Raw genomic sequence first — 24,240 nt, forward strand, 5'->3', positions numbered from 1 at the left:
ACAGGTGCTCTCCAGTAGTGTGAAACGCTGCCAAGAGAGCCTCTCAGACCAGTGGTAAGTCCTACATGTGGACCAAAGGCCTGGTGACGGGTAGATTTCACCATGCTCCTTCATGAAACAGCAGACCATAGCCACAAGTGTGTCTATTCAGAGGTTCATCTTAAACCAGCAGGGAGAAGAACAGTGGGCACTGTGTGTTTTTCACACGAGGTGAAGAAATCTAAAGCGGCCTCGCTGTACCTCTGCAAGAGCTCTGTGAAAATCTGGAGTTTCATTCCCCAGGATGTGCGCAGCGCACAAACAGAAGTTGACACTACTGCACAACAGCAGTGTGTGTGTGTGTGTGTGTGTGTGTGTGTGTGTGTCTCCCTGACTGTTTATATACTGCTCTGTGGTTGACTGATATGCATGTGCACTGCATATGCAGCCTCACAGTGACCAGGACTCTCTGGAAGAAGAGATATACTCCTGGCCAACTAAACAGTGGTACAATGGCTGCTTGCTAATGAAAGACATCTCTGAGTCAAACATTGGTTGAATTTCTCAACTTTTTAATGATGTATGAAGAGACAATCACAAACAATGTCTTGCAGCTGTCATTAGGAAAGAGCAAATGATTGCACAAAGTATGAGAGCATGGACTGAAGAAAGATATTTCTCATTTTTCACTTTTAGAGGAACAATTAAAATCCAGCAAATGACAAGTTTTTTTTATTATACATCAGTGAAGATATTAAACAAGAACAGTGCAAAATCAAAATTTTGTTTGTAAAAAAAAGAAAACACCAACACCTGTTAAGACCCTAATGAAGAAAACTAGTGACAGGTTCATTTGGAGTAGATGGCTGGCCGGCAGGTGAGGAGTCGGGCTCGGGCTGAAGAGTGTGTTGCTCCGAAGTCCAGGTGGAGCTGGTCGATGGATGAGGAGAAGGACGAGGAGTGTCATGCTCAAGTTCATCTAACACCATAAGCAGCCTCACTTTTGCTTCTCTTTTTTTCCTGCTGTCCAGTCTATTAAGGATAGGAACCAAACTCAGGGAGAAATGGTACATTTCATCATTCTGTTGTGGCACCTGGTTGGCTACTGACTCCTGGATGATGTCCAGGATTCTGTCCTCCACACTCTTCTCTACAGCTTTGCTTTGACTTGACCGACCATCGTGGGCTGAGGTGGAAAGAGTGCTTGACTTCATGAGCTCCTCTCGCTGTGAGACTGAGGTCGATGAACTGGTGTTTTCTGCTGAGTCGCCTACAAAAGCATCTGAACTGTAGAGCTGTGATGTGTTATCCTCAGATGGTGCTGCCGGAGAGAAGTTGCTTCTGGAAATATAGTAAAACATTTTGATTATTGTTGGTTGATAACATTGTTGGTGACAACACTAACCAGCAAATTGAAGGGATTTGTATTGTGCTCAAACACTCTAAAATACAAAATAAGGAGTTCACCCGACATACAAAAGATACTTTCCCACTGACGTCTAATGCAGTCTGTCAACTGAGGAAGTTTCTGTGTGATCTGGTGAAGTTTCCTGTTTGCCACCATCTTCACTGTCTTCCAGCACCCAAATGCAAATGGGCTGCATAGACATGCATTTTTGAAGCTCAACACATCTTTCTAAAACTAGTGAGAAAGATACTCAATGTAATCTCCAACCTTTGCAGGCAGGAGTTTTGTTGGGAACTATTTTCTGCCAGACATCATCGTCTAATTGGTTGTATGCACATGGAAACTATCTGGATTGATAGACTGCACTTGGAGTCAGTGGGAAAATATCCTGTTTCTCTGCCAGGTGAGCTGTACTTGAGTCTTACACTCTGGGCTTGGGATGAAGTAATCGATATGACATTTGCAGTTTGTACTTCCATGTAGCCTCAACACTTCCCCCCGGATGACTTGGCCTGTTTTGACTTTCGCCTGTGACAAATGCATCCAACAGAACTTTCTGGCAATCTTTGCTCTGCTTTTCTGTAAAAATAAATAAACAAATAAATAAATAAATAAATAAATAAATAAATAAATAAATAAAAACAAACAAACAAGCACACAAAGTAGATAGTAACTTGAAGAGGTTATGGCAAGAGTGGAGTTTCTGTGCTTTTGTTTAATGGGTAACACTTTACAATAAGAGTACAACAATTATGCTGTAATAAACATTAAGTAACAAGTAATAAACATTAAGTAACAGTTAACTAACAGTTAACTAATGTGTCCAAGAATCATTTACTAATGCTGTTCATGCTAAGGTATTAATTTATATGTTATTTAAGGGTTATTGTAGATATTTTTAACATCAGTAAATGCCATAATAATCATTAACTAACAGTTAATTGACCATTATGGCATTAACTAATGTTAACTAATGTTAATTGTTGTACTGTTATTGTAAAGTGTTACCGTTTTATGACTGTTTCTCCCTGTGGTTCTCAAAGATCACAAATATGCTTTTTTAATCACAGTTTGCATGAAGGCTGGACAGATTTTCAGCAGGTTCAGCAAAAAGTAGGTACAGAAAGTGTGCTAAATTTATGACACAAAATTACATTTGCAATAAAGGTCATTTGAAACCATCAGATGTAAAACTGGATTGTTCAAAACTAGATAAGGCCTGCGAATCTCACAGACACAAAATATTAAGACAGATGATGTTGGACGAAGTCCAAGATCTCAGCACCAATTTTGTGGTGTGTAATAATCAAAGATATTAGAACTATTTTTTGGACTTTATCTTCAATTGAATACCAAAAGAAACTTTAATTCTGTCCTTCATTGCTGATTTTAACTCCTCTTACAGTGATAAAATGAAAGATGCACACATGTTGTTGCACATTTTCACACTGCTCTGAAGGACGGGGGTGAGTCTTATTTACTCAGGAATACTGAAAAATACAATAAACTCATAAAGATATGCCATTGTTTCCTGTGTGTTGTATTTATTGCTCACGCTAAAGGGATTCAGAATGTGCCAGAATAATTAGTGAAATCAAAATTTGCTAAGGTTTTAAATTCCATTCATGCATGCATAAGCATTAGCAAGTGCCAGTGTCTCTTGCATTAAGTGACATTACTTTTTGAAATAAATAAAGAAATTGCGTATGTTTCTTTTAAAAAAAAAAAAAAAAAAAAAAAAAATCATCTGTGCTCAAGTCATTCGGCTTCAATGTGAATTCCCAATAGCTGTGGGTAGGCACGCTCATGCACCCATGTGTGTGCATTCATACTCACACAAACTTGCAGACACTTGACCTCCATGTCAAGTTTCAGCCTCATAAGGTTGCAGTTTATACAGGGTGGGCACAGCTTTGTGGACCATTGAACTGATGGACCAACAGACAAAGATGACGAGGCAAACCCTCACCACTGCTTAGCTTGAGCCATGAAAAGCCATGAAAACTTTGTTCAAAAGCTACAAGACTGGATTCATTATTAGTATGATTGTCCCCGCCAGTGTTCAGGCACTCCAAGAATGTCCATCCCAAAAATATTGCTGGAATATATTAGCAATAATATCTGTCCCCCCCCTAATGCTGAAATGGTGGTTTCGACCCTGACTTACGCCCAACGTTGATTTGATACGGCTGAGACCTGGCAGCACCCACACTGTTAGCTGCTTCACATGTGTAGGATCCACTCCTCTCAGGCTGGATCTGCTTAATTTCATATGTCTTTCCCTCTCCGACCATGTTGTTGTTTTGGTACCATCTGAAGGAGTGAGGTTCTGGGTTGCTTCTGCTCACTGCACAAGTCAACACGATGTCGTCTCCCTCTGTAATTTCAGAGTGCCTATTCGTCTTTACTGTAACACCACTTGGAGGATCTGAAACAGAGGATTTCCACATTATTTTAATTTGGTTCACAATGACAAACAACTTTTACACCGGAGACTTCAGCGCAAAATATTAGATGTCATACAGCTATAGCACTATACAGTTCCCACTTTGAAAAAGAGCATTAATAATATTTTTTGAATTTGAAAACAAGGGCTCGCTGGGTTGTGTTCAACGTTAGAATGAACATTTTAAAATAAGTTGAAAAATACCAAACTTGTTCCGGAATTAAACAGCATAAACTGTGTATGAGGACTTTATCGGTTTCCTCTTATGTTGGAAAAAAAATAACAAACAAAAAAAAAAAAACGAAGAAATGTAAAAGGTAGCTCTGGTCTATTGGTTTCTTTGTGTTGAACACAGATCTGTAGCCTTGGTCGAAGTTTCCATTTTCTGCATCATAACATATTTTAGATGAATGAGGAAGCTTCAACTTTGAGGTCATCATAAAAGACAAAGAGGCTATAGCCTGCAGTGATGCAAGAGCGTAACTGATCTGAACCACAAGGTATGTTTTTACCTTAAGCTACAATTACTTACAGAGTACTTTGATTGACTCACATTTCACCACCAGCTCCTTGTCTGTGCTGTCAGAACCCTCAGAGTTTATGGCATTGCAGAGGTACCGGCCTGCGTGGTCTGGAGTTACTTCAAATGAGGCATTGAGTGTCCTGACATTGTCGGAGATGGGTAAGGAATTCGTTGAGGAAAAATGACTGTTTGAGTTGATCTGTGACAAAGTGAGCTGTGCCAATGGGAAGCTTTCAGTGGTGCAGCTGATGGTGATATTCTGACCTTCTGTGGCCTCAGCAGGCATCGACAGTATAGGTTTGGTGGGAGGGACTGTGGAGAGGAAACAAGTGACCTTCAGGAGGGCATGTTCAAATTGTCACGTCGATTTGATCGCTGCCACACTGCTGAGTGACCGGTATCAATCGTAATAACCCTGACAGGTGTGGGTTAGTAGGGCCCTACTGCACCCTCTAGTGGGTCAGAGGAGTTTTATCCTCTCACCAGTCGGTCTTAACTGAGGCCCTGGAGCCACACCTGCCGTGATGTAACCTTCTCCCTCACCTTAACCTGGTTATTAAAGCTAAGAGTGAACCTACTGGTGGGTTAGTAGGTTCCTATCAGCCCATATATTTGGGTCAGATGTGGGATGAATATGCCCATCCAATAATAAATTGACTGAGGCTATTGATTATAAATTCCAGGTGTGCAAAGGACAAGTTTCCAAACTATTTGGTGGGTTGCTGGAATAATTAGTGGACAAATTAGTCTCAGGAAAAGCGTAAGGTTCAATTTTAAGTGCACCGTGGAGAGGTTTAGAACAAATTTTCTGGGTTGTCTTAAAGAAAAAACAGTATAATCCTTTTTGAAAACGGGAAGGTCATTGTACATTCACATGTGTCTATTTGGATTTTTTTTTTTTTTTTTTTTTTGAAAAAGTTTTGAACAACTACTTTTCACTACCTTTATCCCAAATATTCATAACCACAGAGAGCAGTTCATAAAGTTGCAGGAAGTGTAATTTTGCTAAGCTAAATGCTAAATTAACAAGCCATTATAAATAATATAAAGGTTTTAAAAGCATGGTTTGCCACTTTTTGTGCCTCAACAATTTAAAAACAGATTTGACTATACAGTTCCCACTTTGAAAAAGAGCATTAATAATAAGTTTTGAGATTGAAAATAAGGGCCCTGCTGGTTTGTGTTCAAAGTTAGAATGAACATGTTATAATAGGTTGAAAAATACCAAACTTGTTCCTTAATTAAACAGCATAAACCGTGTATGAGGGTTTTTATCTGTTTCCTCTTAAACTGAGAAAAAAAAAAAACAAAGAGAAATGTAAAAGGTAGCTCTGGTCTGTTGGTTTCTTAGATCTGTAGCCTTGGTCAAAGTTTCCATTTTCTGCATCATTCTGCAACATATTTTAGATGAATGAGGAAGCTTCAACTTTGAGGTCATCATAAAAGACAAAGAGGCTACAGCATGCAGCGATGCAAGAGTGTAACTGATCTGAACCACAGCGTATGTTTTACCTTAATCTACAATTACTTACAGAGTACTTTGATGCATAAAGCGCTACTGTTGGTCCCTGACCCGATGACGTTGGTGGCGCTGCAAATGTAACATCCATGATCTTCTCTGTCTACACGGTCAATACGAAGGTCCTTCTGAGAGTGTGAGAGCTTGTGGTGACTATTGCTGTACCAGCTGTAAGTATGTGGCTCAGGAAAGGCCTCAGTGTTGCAGGTTAGACTGACGGACTTTCTGATTTTCACAGAATCACCACCAACATCATTTCTGGAAACCACAGCGTTCCTTGGAGCGTCTGCAAAGGAAAAGATATCTTTGGTTTAGGTTCAGCAACATCATGTGCGCCACTTCATCTGTAGCTTGAGCCATTTGGAGAAAGCTTTATTCAAAAGCCATTTGACTGGATATGGTATTAGTATGAATAGTCTTTATGGAGGTCCTAACTTTGTGCCATGTTCTGCTTCTTGAGATGTACTGGACCAGGGGTTGTGAAACTTACACAGAACATTGATTTGATATGGCTGAGACCTGGCAGCACCCACACTGTTAGTTGCTTCACACGTGTAAGATCCACTTCTCTCAGGCTGGATCTGCTTAATTTCATATGTCTTTCCCTCTCCAACTCTGTTGTTGTTTTGGTACCATCTGAAGGAGTGAGGTTCTGGGTTGCTTCTGCTCACTGCACAAGTCAACACGATGTCGTCTTCCTCTGTAATTTCAGAGCGTTTATTCGTCTCTACTGTAACACCACTTGGAGGATCTGAAACAGAGGATTTCCACATTATTTTAGTTTGATTCACAATGACAATCAACTTTTACACCAGAGACTCCAGTGTGATTTTAGCATGACACTTTACAAATATCAGAGCAGAGCAAAATATTAGATGTCATACAGCTACAGCACTATTATGAGGGAAAAGTATTTATACACAGATACAGTAGATAGAATATTTTGACTACAACAGGCAACCAAATATAGTGACAGAGATGAAGTTAAATAAATGTAAGACGTTCTCACATTTCACTTCAATGTGGATCGCATCTGATTGTTGACTCCCGTAATTGTTTGTAGCTACACAGTGGTATGTCCCGCTCTCTGAAGCTGTAATGGAATTAATTTTCCACTCTGCTCCTATAACAGTGGCCTCAGTTCCGTCTTTAAACCAGGAAAATGTGGGGTCAGGACGCCCTCTAGTGGAGCAAGTGAGAGTTACAACATCTCCTTCCTTGACATCCTCAGGGCTTTTCCTAGCCTCTGTACTTCGAGGCGAATCTGAGGCAAGAGAAGAAAACAGGAACTGATTACAAGCTGAGAGAAATGCATTTGCACACTGTCATAATGAACGTGGATAAAGACACAGATCAATTAATATGCACAGGAATATATTTCATTTCATTTGTCTTTTTGAACATTTAGCTGCAACAAAAAATGAATTATTTTCCAAGGTAAGCTTACCCACAATCAGGTCTTTAGGTACAGTGACGCTGTCTTCAAGTGATATCACAAATAAAATAATTAAGCACAAATAAACCATGTTTGCAATGCTAAAGAAGTATTATGGAAAAAGATTTTTTTGTGATACCAAAGTTTCCAAGATTAAACATCATTTGTGGAGAAAAGGGCCATGAAAGCTGTGTGGTAAAAGTGATGCCATTTTTTTTGCTGATTTCTAAAATAAAACAAGGGACTCCCCAAATTTTTGCAAATTTTTTAACTCACAGAATTAGTTTTGCACTAGTAGTTTTACTTCTAGGTAAGTACAGTTTCAGAGAGGTAACTTCTACTTACCTGCTTATTCTTGAATAAGACAGTAGGCCTACTTCTACTGGAATGGGACATTTTTTATTCCCTCCACCCCTGCTCAAATGATAGACATCTCATTAGAAAACTGAACTCCAATTCTGAACTTACGCTCCACAGTTAGATGGATGCTCTGAGCTGGACAGTTGTCTTTCTCATCTTGCAACTGACATGTGAACATCCTCCCATCATCCTCCCAGTTAGTGAAAAAGCTGACTCTGCTGACTTTAAGGTTTTCGTCATAGTCCTGTTGATAATGTGATTGGAGCTCTTTAATTTCTGGGCTGGAATGACAAGAACTTGATGTGGAACACTGGAGGGTTACAGGATCGGACTCCTTTACTGTAGGTGGCTTTTCAAATGTGATCTTGCATGGATTTTCTACAAACCAGAAGAGAGCATTGGTTGGAGTTACAATATTGACATAACAGATGGAGCTGAAGGTAAAACGAGGTATGGTGTAACCCTCAGCTACATCTCTGGATAATACATGGTCCAATAGAACTGCACCAAACTCTGAGTTTTACCTCCATATATTTATAAAACTCGTTTTCAATTATTTTCAGATCTGTGATGGACTAACATACCTTCAACTGTAAGGTTCACCATAGGTTTAGTCATCCAGGTGTGTGTCCCTTCATATTTGAAAGAATAGTTTCCGCTGTCTGTTTTCTTCAGGTTGTTGATCTTGATACCACAAATATTTTGTGATTGTCTGCCAAAACTTAGAGAGCCAAGGTATTCCACTCTGCCTTCAAACTCCAGACTGACAGGATATTTTGGTGTGGTGCTATAAATGACAGTGCCAGTAAAACTCCTGTTTGCCTTGTGATACTTTGCATCTTTCATCCAGGACCAGACTGCATTTCCTTCATTTGCTCTGATTTGAGTCGCATAGCCTATACATCTAATTTCAATGCATGATCCTTCTTTGGCTCTCAGGTGTGTGTCAAGTGTTTCAAAGAGCTTTGCTGAGCAGGAGAAATCTGTGGTGGTGAAAACAGAGGTGGAACAGTCAGTCAGTGAAGTGCCATTCAACCAGTTACAGGTTTTCAAAAACGAAGACAATTTTTAAAATGTAATAAAACAAAAAGTATACCTATTGTTATGGCCAGAAACACCAGCCATCTGAAATCTGAAGCCTTCATTTTATGAATCATATTTACAGCTTAAAATCTGAAACAAAAACAGGTGCATGTGTCATTGTTCGACACCAGGATTTGTGTGTAAACACTTGTACTGCATTTGTACATTTTTCTTTTTCTTTTCTTTTTTCTTTTTTCTTTTTTTTTTTGTACATTTGCAAATGAATTTTAATGAAGTTTATTTACACATGTATGACAACAAATTCACTGTCTGTTCATGTGAACACTGCTGCTTCATTTAATCCAATACTGAGTCTTTTTTCTTCTTCTTCCTTTTCTTTTCCAGTAAAATTTTAAATTAGAAAGGAAATGGTTTCACTTCTCTGCACTGCAAATAAATTGGGCCCGAGACGTGTGTGTGTGTGTGTGTGTGTGTGTGTGTGTGTGTGTGTGTGTGTGTGTGTGTGTGTGTGTGTGTGTGTGTGAGCTGATTTTGTGTCTAAAATATCCTGTAAAAATTAAACAGCATCAGAAATATCTCTAGTTATCTTAAATCCCTCCACAGGCCGAAACTGTCATGTCATTACACTTTGCTTCTCTGTTTTGAGACATGCCCACCTAATAAATTTGTTATTAATTATTACAAAAAAGGCTTTTTTCCCACTGAATTATTGACTTTGGAAAAAAAAAAAAAAAAAGGTTTCCTGATGTGATACAGTACGTTAACTTAATGTTTCCTGCTTCATTGGCCATGTATTTGTTCTTTAAACCATAAAATACCACACCTAAAGACTTTCATATACTTATTGTACAGAATGACAAATACTAAATAATTCCTTTTTGCCTTATATTGCATTTATTCTATATATTTAGTATTTTTATCAGCAAAACATCAGTTAATTTCCATTCTAAGAGCAGTGACAACAACAGTAACATTTTAGTCTGAGGCATAATTTACAAATCATCTCATTCCTACCTCAGTGGATCTCACAGCAGTCTGCAGCACACATCATCCGTCCTCATGTGCGACTGAAAAGGGATGTCCATAGACTCAAAATCACAAGACAGAATTTTGCATGTGAAATTAGGCAAACAAGATACCGGAGGCGTCTATATATTTACCATCAGAGTGCACTTTATCATAGGCATGGTGTTCATCTCACTTCCTCTATTTAGTGCTTTTGTGAAAGTGTAAGCTACTGCTCAGCATTTGTAGGCAAAGACTTTGAACAAGAAGGGTGCAGTGAGGGCTCTGTGTGAACGTCATTAAGACGACATTATAGCGGAGGAACTTAACTCTGTCCATGTATCCCTGGGGTTCAAACGGAGAGGTGGTCGGGACAGGTGGCAGATCCCACAGGCGGAAGTCAGGGTGTTTAGGGTTGGGGTAGCCGGCCACTCCCTCTGGGGGCGTAGGGGATGGAGACAGGGCTCCCCCCTCGTCCTCAGGGCCAAGGCCATGCACGGCATTTAGAAATGTGGCCTTTTGAACCCCACGTTCCCCCACAATCCCTAAATGGATCCTGCTAATCAGCAGGTTTTCCACTGCATCTTTGACATCTGATAATTGATTGCTCTCTATGGACTCTTTTAGGGTCTCCAGGAGGTTTAGGCCTCTGATGATATCAGCCATTTCTGTGGAAAAACATTACAAGTCCTTTCGACTATTCTGTCTCCAAAATGGGACAGATCTCTGTTATGTATTCCATTCCTCATGGTGTATGAGCACTGGCACTATTTCTTGAATAAAAACAAAACAGCAAAACTGTTCTCTTTGAACACAATCTACTAAAGTCTACTCTTTGTCAACCAAAACAATGTGTCCTTCACAACAATAGAAATGGAAAATTTTTATAATGATATCGTAAAAAGAATTTGGACTTGATTTCCTAGTTACTGAAGTTAAGGCAGTCTAAATGCATTTCCCTGATATGCAACAACAACCAGATGCTTTTGAACCATTTCTCCAAAATATATACTTTATTGAATAAAGGCAATGAGGCAATACAATGTAGAAAACACAACTATTTGAATATTCTTTTTTTTTTTTTGTCTCGGCTTAAAATAGTAAAGCTAAGCTGTTATCAGCATGTACATTTTTCACTCAAATGTTCAGTTCTCAGAAATGAGATAATAATAATAAACATAATAGCAGTCAAGGAGACTGCTTTTCATTTTCCAATGAATTGAAAGAGCGCTGGAGATCTAATGATACCCAAGAAAGTGTGGCTGATATAATTAGATGTGGAATTCATAAAAAACGACCTCAGAAAATATTCATTCATGATGCATGACTTTACCAACAACACTGTGACCAGCTATGTGAGGTTTCCTGCAAGGTAGCATACGTACATAACATATGCTACCTTCATGTAACATCATATCATATTTGCATGCAAAGAAAAAAAGAAAGGAAATTTAAACTGCACTGTCTATACTCTATACTCAATGACGAACATAGTTGATTTGTACAAAGTTATTTGCACACCATTACAGAGCATCATAGCACCCAAGTACAGAGGTGTGAAGCCTCTCACTTCTGCTTATTTTTCAGCTGAGGAGCACAGCATAGTGGTCAAAGTGGTTTACACAAGATCATCATTTACAGTTGGAAACAAGATTATCAAAGCCTCTGAGCAAACTGTGAGCAACTAGATACAATTGAGCCCAAGCAAATCCTCAAAGTCAACAGTCATTAAAATAATCAGACAAAATACAAGCATCAGTCTCAACAGACCAAGAACAACAACAGCATGGTGTGTCACTCCTTCTCACCCAGAATAGCCTTCACATTGGAATATAATACTACATCCTCACCTCCCTCCCCCTCCAGCATTGGGTATTTCGTCTCCTAATCCTCCTTCATCATTGCCTCCTCCACCTCCTCTTCCTCCTTCTCCTCATCCTTCTTCAACATTTTCACTCTCCTCACAATTGTCCTCTTGTATCACCTCCTTATCTTCATTCTTAATTTCAGCGTACTCTGAGTCCATGTCCTCCTGTGCAGTATCAAGAATCAGTTAGCGTAATGCCATGTAAGGTCAATAAATAGATGAAGAATTATGACTGATATGACTGGCTGGAGAGATAAATGTAAATACCAGCTGATGTTGGGAAGTCACCATCTCCAGAGTCTCAGGCAGATTTTTGGAGTTCTTCTGTTTTTTCCTAAGCATAAATGTTATCAAATATTATTCAACAGCAATAAACATTACAAAAATCCTCCACAATGGCTTGTTTGGTCATATTAATGGTACACAAAGTTTAATTAAACACCATCACTCTGAGTTTGCTACACACTTTCTTAGCTTGTTTGTTACACAGGGTGTCCCCCAGGGGTCAGTGTTTGATCCCCTTCTGTTTAGAATCTGTCTCGTTTCCTTCAGTTCAATCATCACCACCCCATCAATTTCTACTGCGACGCTGATGACATTCAGCTTTACATTTCCTTTTACTTCACTGCCCCTCTCCCTCCAAGCTTCCTCATCTGCTGCCTCCAGGACATCAAAACTTTGATGGCCAGTAATTTCAAACAACTCTGCACCAATAAATCTGAGGACATTGAGGACTGTGACTCAGTAGATGCCACCTTCTCCAGCAGTTCCTTTCGAGAGCTTTGAACCGCCTGAAAGGTCTGTTCCACTTTGTCACACGTGTCATTCATGTGTTTCAGGATCCGGTTAGAGACCTTCTCCCAGATCAATGGAAAATCATCGGTGACAACACCGATGATGGGAGCTGGGAGACTCACTACTAGCGTTGCCGTTAGCATTAGCTGAAGCTGGTTGAAGCAACTCGACATCTTTAGACTTGTTGTGCATATTGTCGCAAAAAAGTTGACGAGTTAAATTCCACTGTGTCAGGGAAGTTTCTGAGGTTTGTAAAATGACACGGGTCTGTCAGAATACTGATTTTAAAACTTGGCAGGGAGGAGCATCTGAAAACACATCTACTCCATGTGCTACTCATGAGCATGTTTACGTTATGTCCCCGTACTTGTGCAAGATGATTAGCTTGGGTGCTTTGAAAGGCAACATTAAATAAAATGCATTATGATTGGAACAACATAATACACAACCTGGAGTACATGGAAACAACAAAAATGAGCAAGAATACAATAACTCCAGAGAAGAAAACTTGATCACATACCTATAGCATCTCCTTGTCAGACTCCAGATGATTGCTGAAAGGACTACGCCAACCAATAACACAATTTTGAGCAGATTGGCAGTTCTTAAAACTCTGTGCTGATCTGCAGTGAAGAAGAACAAATAGTTTTTTTCCCCTTTTTTTCACAGTTGGCTACAGCAAAAAAAATGGAGAAATGCAAGCAGTATCAGAACATTAAAGACGATAATGTAAAATGTGTGAATGCATTTCCTGTCTACCTTTATAAACACAGTACTCACACATCACAGTTACAAAGTTTCCTAAATATATGATCTGTGACTGGATATGTGTTTTAACACTGAGTGGTTACCCTCTTGTTCTGTCTCGCTTTTTCTGATGATGGTGAGGTTTGTTTTTACTTCCTCAGTCACAGCGCTGCTGCTGACACACTCCACAGTGGTGTTGTCGAGTTCCCTCACAGGCAGGATGATGGTGCTGTTGACAGTGAAGCTTGACATGGTGGTAGTGATGGAGTACTCAGCCTGGCTCTCCAACAACGGCCATTTGATGGAGGGTAAGGGAACCCCCAGGCTGATACACACACAAGTCAGGACATCCGACTCAACCACACACTCAGAACCGTTTTGGATCTTTGGACGGACTGGAGGAATGAGGGCAGTGTCACAACATCACAGGAAAGAAAAGATCATGTAGGATATGCAAATAAATGTCCCCTCCGTGCATCTAAACACAATACTCACACATCACAGTTACATTAGCAGATGCTGTCGGGGCTCTGTTGAGGTGTTGTGCTGTACAGACATATTGTCCAGAATGTTCTGCTGTCACGTTGGGGATGACCAGTGTGGCCGTTTCAGTGCCATTCTGCAGGTATTCCTCAGAGTGGAGTTTCATCCACGTGATGAGAGATGGAGGGTGACTGTCAGCGCTGCAGGTCAGAGTCAAAGCTTCACCCTCCTTCACACTTGTATTGCCAGTGATTGTAGGAGTCTTCACATCTTTGACACAAAATTACATTTGGAACAAAGGTCATTTGAAACCATCACATAACATGATTTCTAATTGTTCTAAACCTGCAGGTCTGGTGTAATGGAAACATCCTGAATGCCTCAGTATGTCTCAGATAAAGTTTGAATGAGGGATTAAATTGGCAAACATGCCAAATGCCATAAATGTTGCAGTCTGTAGTAATTTGAAATTTTACAAACATTTTGAGAATTAACATCCAACTGAAAAATTAAGAAAATCAAATTAAATCCCAATTAAAGTGGCCAACAAGTTCAAAAATAAAAGATGCACACATGTGGCTCTACCTGGACCTGAAGGACTAGTTTCCAAATGAATAGTCCTATGAAAATATGTACAGTTCTCTGCTCTAAACTCATACATGTTGAGTTTCATCCTGTTGATAACACAGAACGTGACCACATATTTACTATCTAAGCAGATAGGGGCCATGTACTCACACATCACAGTTACATTGGCAGATGCTGTCAGGACTCTGTTGAAGTGGCATGCTATACAGACGTATTGTCCAGAATGTTCTGCTGTCACGTTGGGGATGACCAGTGTGGCCGTTTCAGTGCCATTCTGCAGGTATTCCTCAGAGTCGACTTTCATCCATGTGATGAGAGATGGAGGGTGACTGTCAGCGCTGCAGGTCAGAGTCAAAGCTTCACCCTCCTTCACGCTTGCATTGCCAGTGATTGTAGGCATCTTCACATCTTTGAGGAAAAATGATATTTAGAGTTCCAGTGATTTGAATTCATTATAGAACATGATTTCTAATTGTTCTAAACCTGCAGGTCCAGTCAAATGAAAACATCCTGAATGCCTCAGTATGTCTCAGATAAAGTTTGAATGAGGGATTAAATTGGCGAACATGCCAAATGCCATAAATATTGCAGTCTGTAGTAATTCAAAATTTTACAAACATTTTGAGATTTAACAGCCAACTGAAAAATTAAGAAAATCAAATTAAATCCCAATTAAAGTGGCCTCAAAGTTCAAAAATGAAAGATGCACACATGTGGCTCTACCTAGACCTGAAGGAGTAGTGTCCAAATGAACAGTCCTATGAAAATAAGTACAGTTCTCTGCTCTAAACTCGTATATGTTTGAGTTTCATCCTGTTGATAACACAGAACGTGACCACGTATTTACTATCTAAGGAGATGGGGCCATGTACTCACACATCACAGTTACATTGGCAGATGCTGTCAGGACTCTGTTGAAGTGTTGTGCTGTACAGACATATTGTCCAGAATGTTCTGCTTTCACGTTGGGGATGACCAGTGTGGCCGTTTCAGTGCCATTCTGCAGGTATTCCTCAGAGTGGAGTTTCATCCATGTGATGAGTGATGGAGGGTGACTGTCAGCGCTGCAGGTCAGAGTCAGAGCTTCACCCTCCTTCACACTTGTATTGCCAGTGATTGTAGGAGTCTTCACATCTTTGACACAAAATTACATTTGGAAGAAAGGTCATTTGAAACCATCACATAACACGATTTCTAATTGTTCTAAACCTGCAGGTCCAGTCAAATGGAAACATCCTGAATGCCTCAGTATGTCTCAGATAAAGTTTGAATAAGGAGTTAAATTGGGGAACATGCCAAATGCCATAAATGTTGCAGTCTGTAGTAATTTGAAATTTTACAAACATTTTGAGAATTAACATCCAACTGAAAAATTAAGAAAATCAAATTAAATCCCAATTAAAGTGGCCTCAAAGTTCAAAAATAAAAGATGCACACATGTGGCTCTACCTGGACCTGAAGGAGCAGTTTCCAAATGAATAGTCCTATGAAAATATGTACAGTTCTCTGCTCTAAACTCACACTTGTTGAGTTTCATCCTGTTGATAACACAGAATGTGACCACATATTAACTATCTAAGCAAATAGGGGCCATGTACTCACACATCACAGTTACACTGGCAGATGCTGTCAGGGTCGTGTTGAGGTGTCGTGCTGTACAGACGTATTGTCCAGAATGTTCTGCTGTCACGTTGGGGATGACCAGTGTGGCTGTTTCAGTGCCATTCTGCAGGTATTCCTCAGAGTGGAGTTTCATCCATGTGATGAGAGATGGAGGGTGACTGTCAGCGCTGCAGGTCAGAGTCAAAGCTTCACCCTCCTTCACGCTTGCATTGCCAGTGATTGTAGGCATCTTCACATCTTTGAGGAAAAATGATATTTAGAGTTCCAGTGATTTGAATTCATTATAGAACATGATTTCTAATTGTTCTAAACCTGCAGGTCCAGTCAAATGAAAACATCCTGAATGCCTCAGTGTGTCTCAGATAAAGTTTGAATGAGGGATTAAATTGGCGAACATGCCAAATGCCATAAATATTGCAGTCTGTAGTAATTCAAAATTTTACAAACATTTTGAGATTTAACAGCCAACTGAAAAATTAAGAAAATCAAATTAAATCCCAATTAAAGTGGCCTCAAAGTTCAAAAATGAAAGATGCACACATGTGGCTCTACCTGGACCTGAAGGAGTAGTGTCCAAATGAACAGTCCTATGAAAATAAGTACAGTTCTCTGCTCTAAACTCGTATATGTTTGAGTTTCATCCTGTTGATAACACAGAACGTGACCACGTATTTACTATCTAAGGAGATGGGGCCATGTACTCACACATCACAGTTACATTGGCAGATGCTGTCAGGACTCTGTTGAAGTGTTGTGCTGTACAGACATATTGTCCAGAATGTTCTGCTTTCACGTTGGGGATGACCAGTGTGGCCGTTTCAGTGCCATTCTGCAGGTATTCCTCAGAGTGGAGTTTCATCCATGTGATGAGAGATGGAGGGTGACTGTCAGCGCTGCAGGTCAGAGTCAGAGCTTCACCCTCCTTCACACTTGTATTGCCAGTGATTGTAGGAGTCTTCACATCTTTGACACAAAATTACATTTGGAAGAAAGGTCATTTGAAACCATCACATAACACGATTTCTAATTGTTCTAAACCTGCAGGTCCAGTCAAATGGAAACATCCTGAATGCCTCAGTATGTCTCAGATAAAGTTTGAATAAGGAGTTAAATTGGGGAACATGCCAAATGCCATAAATGTTGCAGTCTGTAGTAATTTGAAATTTTACAAACATTTTGAGAATTAACATCCAACTGAAAAATTAAGAAAATCAAATTAAATCCCAATTAAAGTGGCCTCAAAGTTCAAAAATAAAAGATGCACACATGTGGCTCTACCTGGACCTGAAGGAGCAGTTTCCAAATGAATAGTCCTATGAAAATATGTACAGTTCTCTGCTCTAAACTCACACTTGTTGAGTTTCATCCTGTTGATAACACAGAATGTGACCACATATTAACTATCTAAGCAAATAGGGGCCATGTACTCACACATCACAGTTACACTGGCAGATGCTGTCAGGGTCGTGTTGAGGTGTCGTGCTGTACAGATGTATTGTCCAGAATGTTCTGCTGTCACGTTGGGGATGACCAGTGTGGCTGTTTCAGTGCCATTCTGCAGGTATTCCTCAGAGTGGAGTTTCATCCATGTGATGAGAGATGGAGGGTGACTGTCAGCGCTGCAGGTCAGAGTCAAAGCTTCACCCTCCTTCAAGCTTGTACTGCCAGTGATTGTAGGCATCTTCACATCTTCATGTAAAAATGAAATTTAGAAGGAAAACCCTGGTGCAGCGTTAACAAAAAGTTACTGTGGAGTTGATGGAGGACAAAAATCCTCCTCCTAAAACTGATGTAAAATTATTATTAATTATTGTTAATTATTATTATTAATATTTTATTATTTTTATTCACCCACACTGAGTGTGTGCACATGAATGTGTGTGTATGTGTGTATGAGAGAGAGAGAGAGAGAGAGAGAGAGAGACAGGGAAGCAAGGATAAATATAACCTGCGCCCTATATGTCTCACACGCTCATTTCTCCACATACATAAGGGAGGCGAGTCCGTACAACATGACTGTGTAAACAGATTTACTTCCCCACGATATTAGTAAATCCTGGTACACACACACACACACACACACACACACACACCATTTTTGGTTGAAAACAATTGCTGCAGTGGCCTTCAAAGCTTGATAATGCACACAGTGAGGGCTGCTGACCCCATGCCATTTGAACCTATGAAAACAGCATGTATTTTGCCTCTCAGGGCAAACATGAAAAATGGTGCAATCAGCTGGAAAATAGTAAAAACTAAAATTTTGAAGGCAGGGCTTCAGTTTGAAAGCCTTATAAAATATAATGCATGATTTTATCGTGTGATAACCATCAGTTCAAAAATTACAGTTTTTAATGTTTTTCATGGGTTCAAATTGGGCCATAAGAATGGAAACACATGCGCGCATGTGCATGCGCATTCACGTGGGGAATGGCACCATCTCCTGGAATATGCTGTAAATTACAGTTTCTAAGGAAAACGATGGGCCTGAAAGCCTACCATCATAGAATGCAACAGTTTATGTTGCAGAATAACAGGGATCAAAATGTACGGTTTCAGTGGGTTTCAGTGTCCTAATTTTGGAGTTAACAACTTGAGACTATATTCATTGGCTGCACACTTTATTATAAACTCACCATAGGATATATGATTACATGATAAAAATTCATGAGAAAATAACGAACTTTGGTAAATTTCATGCTCATGGGTTTAAGATCAGTGTGTAAAGCAAAAAGGTAAGAAAATAAAAGTGCTACTCACAAGTCACAACCAGAGTCACCGTCTCCTCTGTTGTAAACCTGCTCAAAAAACTGACCCAACAAGCGACCTTGATGCCGTGGTGTTTAGCTGAAGGGGTAAAGGTGAGAGTTGAGCTGTATTTCTGTGAGACAACAGTTTCTGTGGAGGTGTTGCTCACAACATGAGAGCTGGTCTCTCCTGTTCCTCTCCACTTCCAGATGATTTCAGGAGGAGATCCAGAGCAGTGTCCCGGAGCCGTGCAGGTCAGTGTGGTCTGCTGTCCCTCTGTCAGCTGAGGAGACGTCACTGTGGGCTTCTGGCTCAGAGCTGACAGGACAGCAAATATACATCAACATAAAAAAATGACCGTATAGAAATATCAGTCTGAGTGGGATCAGGTGAGCAGCTGTGTTGTCTTTCACTGTTATAATACAAATAAATATGAATAATTTACTCTATCAAATCTTTTGAAGAGGTAACATGTAACAAATGCATCGCCCTTTTGAATAAAATTTCCACAATACAGCAGTGGGGCCAACAGAAATGTTGATAAATCTCAATAACTCAACACAAATCCACAAAACCTTTAATCTGCAGTGAGAATAAAGCCTACAAAGTTTAATTCTCAAAACTTTTGTAGGAGGAAATAAGTTCAGTGTTTCAGCTACTACTTGTTTGCTGACTGAAGTCAAAAAGAGTCACTTTCATAATAAAATAATAAACAAATATTAAAGCTGCAAGCAGCGTTGGACGGGCCCTCGCCCCCCCGTGCACGTCGGGGACGGCACGCGTGTCGAAGTGTAGACAATTCGTCAGTTTGTGCCAGTTTTAAGGGTATTTTTCAGTGCTTTTATTTTGAAAGAGTTTTGGGCTTTTATTTTGAAAGGCCGCGGAAGTCCTAGTGTGTGAAAGACACGAGTACTGGCAGCTGCTGCATGATCACACCAAAATGCAGGCAGACAGAGAAATCCTCATTCAATCCAATGGAGAAATCCAGAAAACCCACCCCTGTTTGAGGTGTCACAGCTCGGTCACCGTTTGAGTTACAGACTTGATTTTGCTATCTTTTACCGTTTTTGAGTTATGGCAGTTTTAATTTGAGAGTGTTTTCTGCTCCCTCTGAGCTCTTACAATGGGTGTGTATTGCGCATTCCTGAGGCAGCTAGAGTGAGTCACATGTCCAGGCAGAGTGCAGAGCAGAGCACACCAGAGTCAAAAATGTTTGAAAACTCTTCACAGCTCCCACAAACTTGGTCCAATCCACATCAAAACTACATATTTTTGTAGGAATTTTTGTCCTCTTTCCATCTGCATAGTTTTCAAAGCCGTCAGACTTTTACTTTAGACTCCAGGGGCCTAATTAGTGCCAAGTGTCAGCCTCTTCACACCAAACTCCATGGGAAAAAATGAGGTTTTGGTTTTGGCCACTCCGACTTTGAGGGCTTCTAAAATCCAAACGATTCGAAATAATAATAAATCCTTCTGAACTTTTGTTAAGCACTGTTTCCTCTGTCATCTGTTAAATTTTCAAGCTACTACCATTTACGCCCTGGGAGGAGATAGATTTTGTTCAAAGCGGAATTTTGGGCGAGAACATGATTTTGAAACGCAAATTGCGGACTTCCTGTTGGTTTTAGGTTGGGGGTGTCAGCGCGTGATTTGTAGGGCTTGATGAGACCTATATTTCGGCGTTGGTTTGGTCTTTCTATCACATTCCTGTGGGCTGCAGCGGCTGCCTTTGTGTGCCTAGGTGGCGCTACCGAGCCCATTTTTGCACTTACGGGGTCCGTTTGTCCATTTTATCAAATTTTTCGCCAGACCTGGCCTGCGTGCTGAATTTGGTGAGTTTTGGAGCATGTTTAGGGGGTCAAATTAAGGTTTATTTTGACGTAATAATAATAAGAAAGGAGAAGAAGGAGAAGGAGAAGAAAAAACACTACAATAACAATAGGGCTTCGCGCTGTTCCAGTGCTCGGGCCCTAATAAATATATGATCTCTCATTACAGGACTGAACATCATCCATATATGTTTGTCATAGCTCTTCATACCTGTGACATTGACCTTTGTTTCAAAATTGTAAGTCAATCCACTTCTCCCATCAGTAACCCTGAACATGTATGATCCAGTGTCCTGCTCAGTGAGGTCATTGATGATGATGCTACAGTTCTTCGTCATTGCCCAGTCAGAGTCCAACAGAGCCACTCGTTTTTTATATCTGGCCAAAACATTTTGGTTGTTGGAGCTGAATATTGAGCGTATCACATAACTACATGTGAGGCCACATTCAAACCAAATGGCATGTTTGGGTTTGAAGGTGTCTGGATGGGTGAAAGAACAAGGAATAACAGCACAGAGTCCAGCCTCTGCTGTTACAGCTCTTTCAAGGGTGACACAGAAGCCATTGGAACAGAACTCTTCTCCTCCTTGAAATGTACCTGTTTATGTGAAAAATGGGAAAAGAGACAAAACATGCTTAGATTTTCTTACATAATAAAATAATACTTAACATATTGCCTCATTTTAACATATTATGGCACTAATTGAAGTTTCAAATGTATGAGGACACATCAAGACATTTACTGTAGTTTTTAACTAAAAATGTTGTAATAACCACTATAATTACTGCAGGAGTCCAATATAAAAACAGTAAAATATTACATGCATCCATGCCTTTTTGCGAGCAGACAATGACAAAATTCACAATAATTAAAAACTGAAATCTACCTACAGTACATTTATTGGCATTAGGGTTAGACTGATAAATCAGTTTGCTTAGACTAACTAGGTTGAGATGAAATATGAGATATGGGGTTTTATTAAATATCATCATTTAGGTTCTTCTTGGCTATGGCTGCAGAAAAAAAGGCCCAATCTAAAATATTATTTATATTTTTACATTATTCATTTATTCATTTGCTAAACAATGTTTGAGGAAATAAATTATTCATTTAAAGGCAGTAATCTATATATCTAATCTAGTCTGCTTTCCATGGCTGTTAACAATGAGAAAATTTCATCAGTCTGGGTTTCAGTGGTTTTAGTGTCACATGATAATTTATATGTTGTATTAGCTCTTCCATCCATCCAAAAATAATGTTTTCATAGGATTTATAGGATACAATTTAAAAAATCATAACAGTCAAACCTCAGTTGACAGTAATGATAAAGTCACATTTTGATGCTCTACCTGTGGCAGAGTTGGCAGAGAAGAGCAGAGCTGCCCAGATGAGAACCAACATCTTACAGCAGATGTACGAGAGCCCGTCTCTTCCTCCGAATGACAGTCGCCTCCTTTCAGAAGAACAAACAATTCATCAACAACAATAAAACATACAGGAATATATGCTGGTGAAGTACAAACTCCACAACTTACCGCACAAATAATTCTATATCTACATGTGTACATTTGTTATACATTTGTAGTTGTGCATTCAGCTGTTCTGCAGTTTTCTGAATGTAATAACAGTCCACAATATTGTAAAAAGTAAAATCTACTGTAGTTCAAGTTGAAGAATGAGTCATTGTAGTTCCTTCCATTTACAGATGGACGAACACTCACAAAATAAAGTTAATGTAATATTGTACCTTGTTCTGCTCTCCTGACAGCGACCCGTCTCTCTTCTGTGAACTCTCACTTAGCTCTTTCCTCTTTGCACCACAAGGAAGTTTCTCATCATGCTGCAAGGCGTTATCACTTTTATCACTTCTCTCCTCAGATCACAACACTTAGTTCTTTAAATTTCATGGTGACAGAATGTGTGATAATATGGTTTGATATATTAATAAGCTTATGATCAGTGGCGTGCATAGGATTTTTGAAGGCCAGGGGCGAAAATGAAAATAGGGCACTCTCCCTAGGAGGGTCCGGGGGCATGCTCCCCCGGGATAAAATTTGAGCGCAACAGTTTCAACCAAGAGGACACTTTAGCGTGGCATTTTCAACCAAGAGGGCAATTTAGCTTGTCAATTTCAACTAGGAGGGCATTTTAGCGCGATTTTCAACCAGGAGGTGGTCGCCCCCCCCTGCCCACCCCACCTGTGCACGCCACTGCTTATGAGCTTATTTCCTTTTAACAGATTTTTTTCCATGAGCAATAAAATCTTTTTTCACATTGGCTCTTCTTTGACAATGTAAGCAGAAGTTTTGGTTTTGTACAAATGAGTCTTACCTTCAGTCTCTCCCTGGTGCATGCTACTGTCCCGGCCTATCTAAAAACTGCCACTATCATCCCAGTGCCCAAGCAGACGAACACCAGCTCCCTGAGTGAATACAGATCAGTCGCCTCCATACTGCTTCGACACATCTGGAGCAGAAGGGGACGTTAGGATGCTGTTTGTGGGTTACAGCGCTGCTTTTACTACTGTCCCCAGCAGACTGGTAAGGAAACTGCAGGACCTTGGTCTCAGTAACCAACTGTGTCTGTGGAGTGAAGACTTTCTCAGCCCGCGCCCACAGACTGTGAGACTCGGCCTGAGACACCTCCCTGAGTCTGACCCTCAGCACCACAAGGTTGTGTGCTTAACCCCGCCCTCTCCTCCATCTATACAGATGACTGCACACCTACACACTCCGAGTAAACTGTAAAGTCCACTGCTCTGGTGAAAGAGCTCCACAGGACGACTTCCACAGGACAGAACAGGCTCTCTGATCAACACAGCACAAAAAGTTATCAAACTCCCCCGGAGGACATCTGCAGGTCTCGCTGCTACAAGAAGATCCTGCAGGATTGGTAAAGACAGTACTCACCTCTTTCACGTTCTGTTCACACTGCTGCCCTCTGGAGGACGCTACAGGGCCCTGAAATGCCCTGAGGAGCATTTTTTACCCTACAGTCATGCACAAACTGAACTCTCACTCCCAAATCCCTGACTGACTGATGTACAATAACTGCATATGCACTTTAAGTTAGCCTTTTTACAGCACCCTATCTATTTTAATGTGTGGGTGTGTGAGTGTGTGTTTGAGCAGAGTGAATGGAAACAGTTTTTTCTTTTATGAGACAGACCAAATTTCGCTGTATGTGAACATGCAATCCAAATAAAGACATTCAATTCAATTCAGCAACAACAACAATTCAAGACAATGAAAGAGTGAGAAACACTGAGGAAAGGGAACTAACTTCAAAAAAAAAAGAAAAAATTCCTGTCACCTTAAGTACACTACGGATCCCACAGAGCCCACCTGTGGTCAGCTGGATTAAGAATCCATACCCACAGATTTGCGCTCTGATTTCAAGGTAAATCCGTGGGCATGGAATCATAATCCATAATTTCTCAGCTGATCCCAGAGCTGGCTCCTTAGCATGCAGACACTGCTAAGAATTATGAAAATGTTATGACCTAAATGATTAGCACAAACTTGACAAAAGTCTGCCAATGCCCTTTAAGGTCATTTTACCCTAAAAAAGTTTTTCCTTTTATCTCTTATTTTCAAGTGAACTTTCAAAGGACGTAGGTCTCAATTTGCCCATTACGCCCCTGATATTTACTCAGCCCTGTGTGATCCAGCAGTTTAAGTATTTATAACCCAAATAAACTTTGACATAACTCATATTATACTATGAGACACTGAACCTCAAATGGGGCAACTGCAATATAATCCAAATATCATCATCAGATCACAACTTCAAAGCAAAATGACAACACACACGCTATAATTTACTGTGCACAGATTATCG

At 40.1% G+C, this 24,240-nt stretch overlaps 2 protein-coding genes across 2 annotated transcripts; both read right to left on the bottom strand.

Annotated features, from left to right (window-relative positions):
• Positions 1 to 828: 828 nt before the first annotated feature.
• On the bottom strand, positions 829 to 9,813 carry LOC115373686 (B-cell receptor CD22-like). The gene is made up of 11 exons (XM_030072189.1): positions 9,729 to 9,813; positions 8,767 to 8,843; positions 8,255 to 8,653; positions 7,779 to 8,048; positions 6,885 to 7,139; positions 6,366 to 6,626; positions 5,889 to 6,161; positions 4,387 to 4,668; positions 3,555 to 3,815; positions 1,074 to 1,300; positions 829 to 909 (listed from the first exon to the last, which is right to left on the bottom strand). Exons 2-11 carry the CDS (start codon positions 8,825 to 8,827, stop codon positions 829 to 831), a joined length of 2,370 nt encoding a protein of 789 aa, XP_029928049.1. The 5' UTR covers positions 8,828 to 8,843; positions 9,729 to 9,813.
• Positions 9,740 to 21,801, bottom strand: LOC115373688 (sialic acid-binding Ig-like lectin 10). The gene is made up of 11 exons (XM_030072190.1): positions 21,750 to 21,801; positions 20,611 to 20,997; positions 18,583 to 18,888; positions 16,585 to 16,785; positions 15,802 to 16,059; positions 15,133 to 15,333; positions 14,350 to 14,607; positions 13,624 to 13,881; positions 13,233 to 13,523; positions 10,050 to 10,387; positions 9,740 to 9,781 (listed from the first exon to the last, which is right to left on the bottom strand). Exons 1-11 carry the CDS (start codon positions 21,799 to 21,801, stop codon positions 9,740 to 9,742), a joined length of 2,592 nt encoding a protein of 863 aa, XP_029928050.1.
• Between the last annotated feature and the right edge of the window lie 2,439 nt (positions 21,802 to 24,240).

The sequence above is a fragment of the Myripristis murdjan genome, chromosome 16 (assembly GCF_902150065.1).
Source record: "Myripristis murdjan chromosome 16, fMyrMur1.1, whole genome shotgun sequence".
Lineage (NCBI taxonomy): Eukaryota > Metazoa > Chordata > Actinopteri > Holocentriformes > Holocentridae > Myripristis > Myripristis murdjan.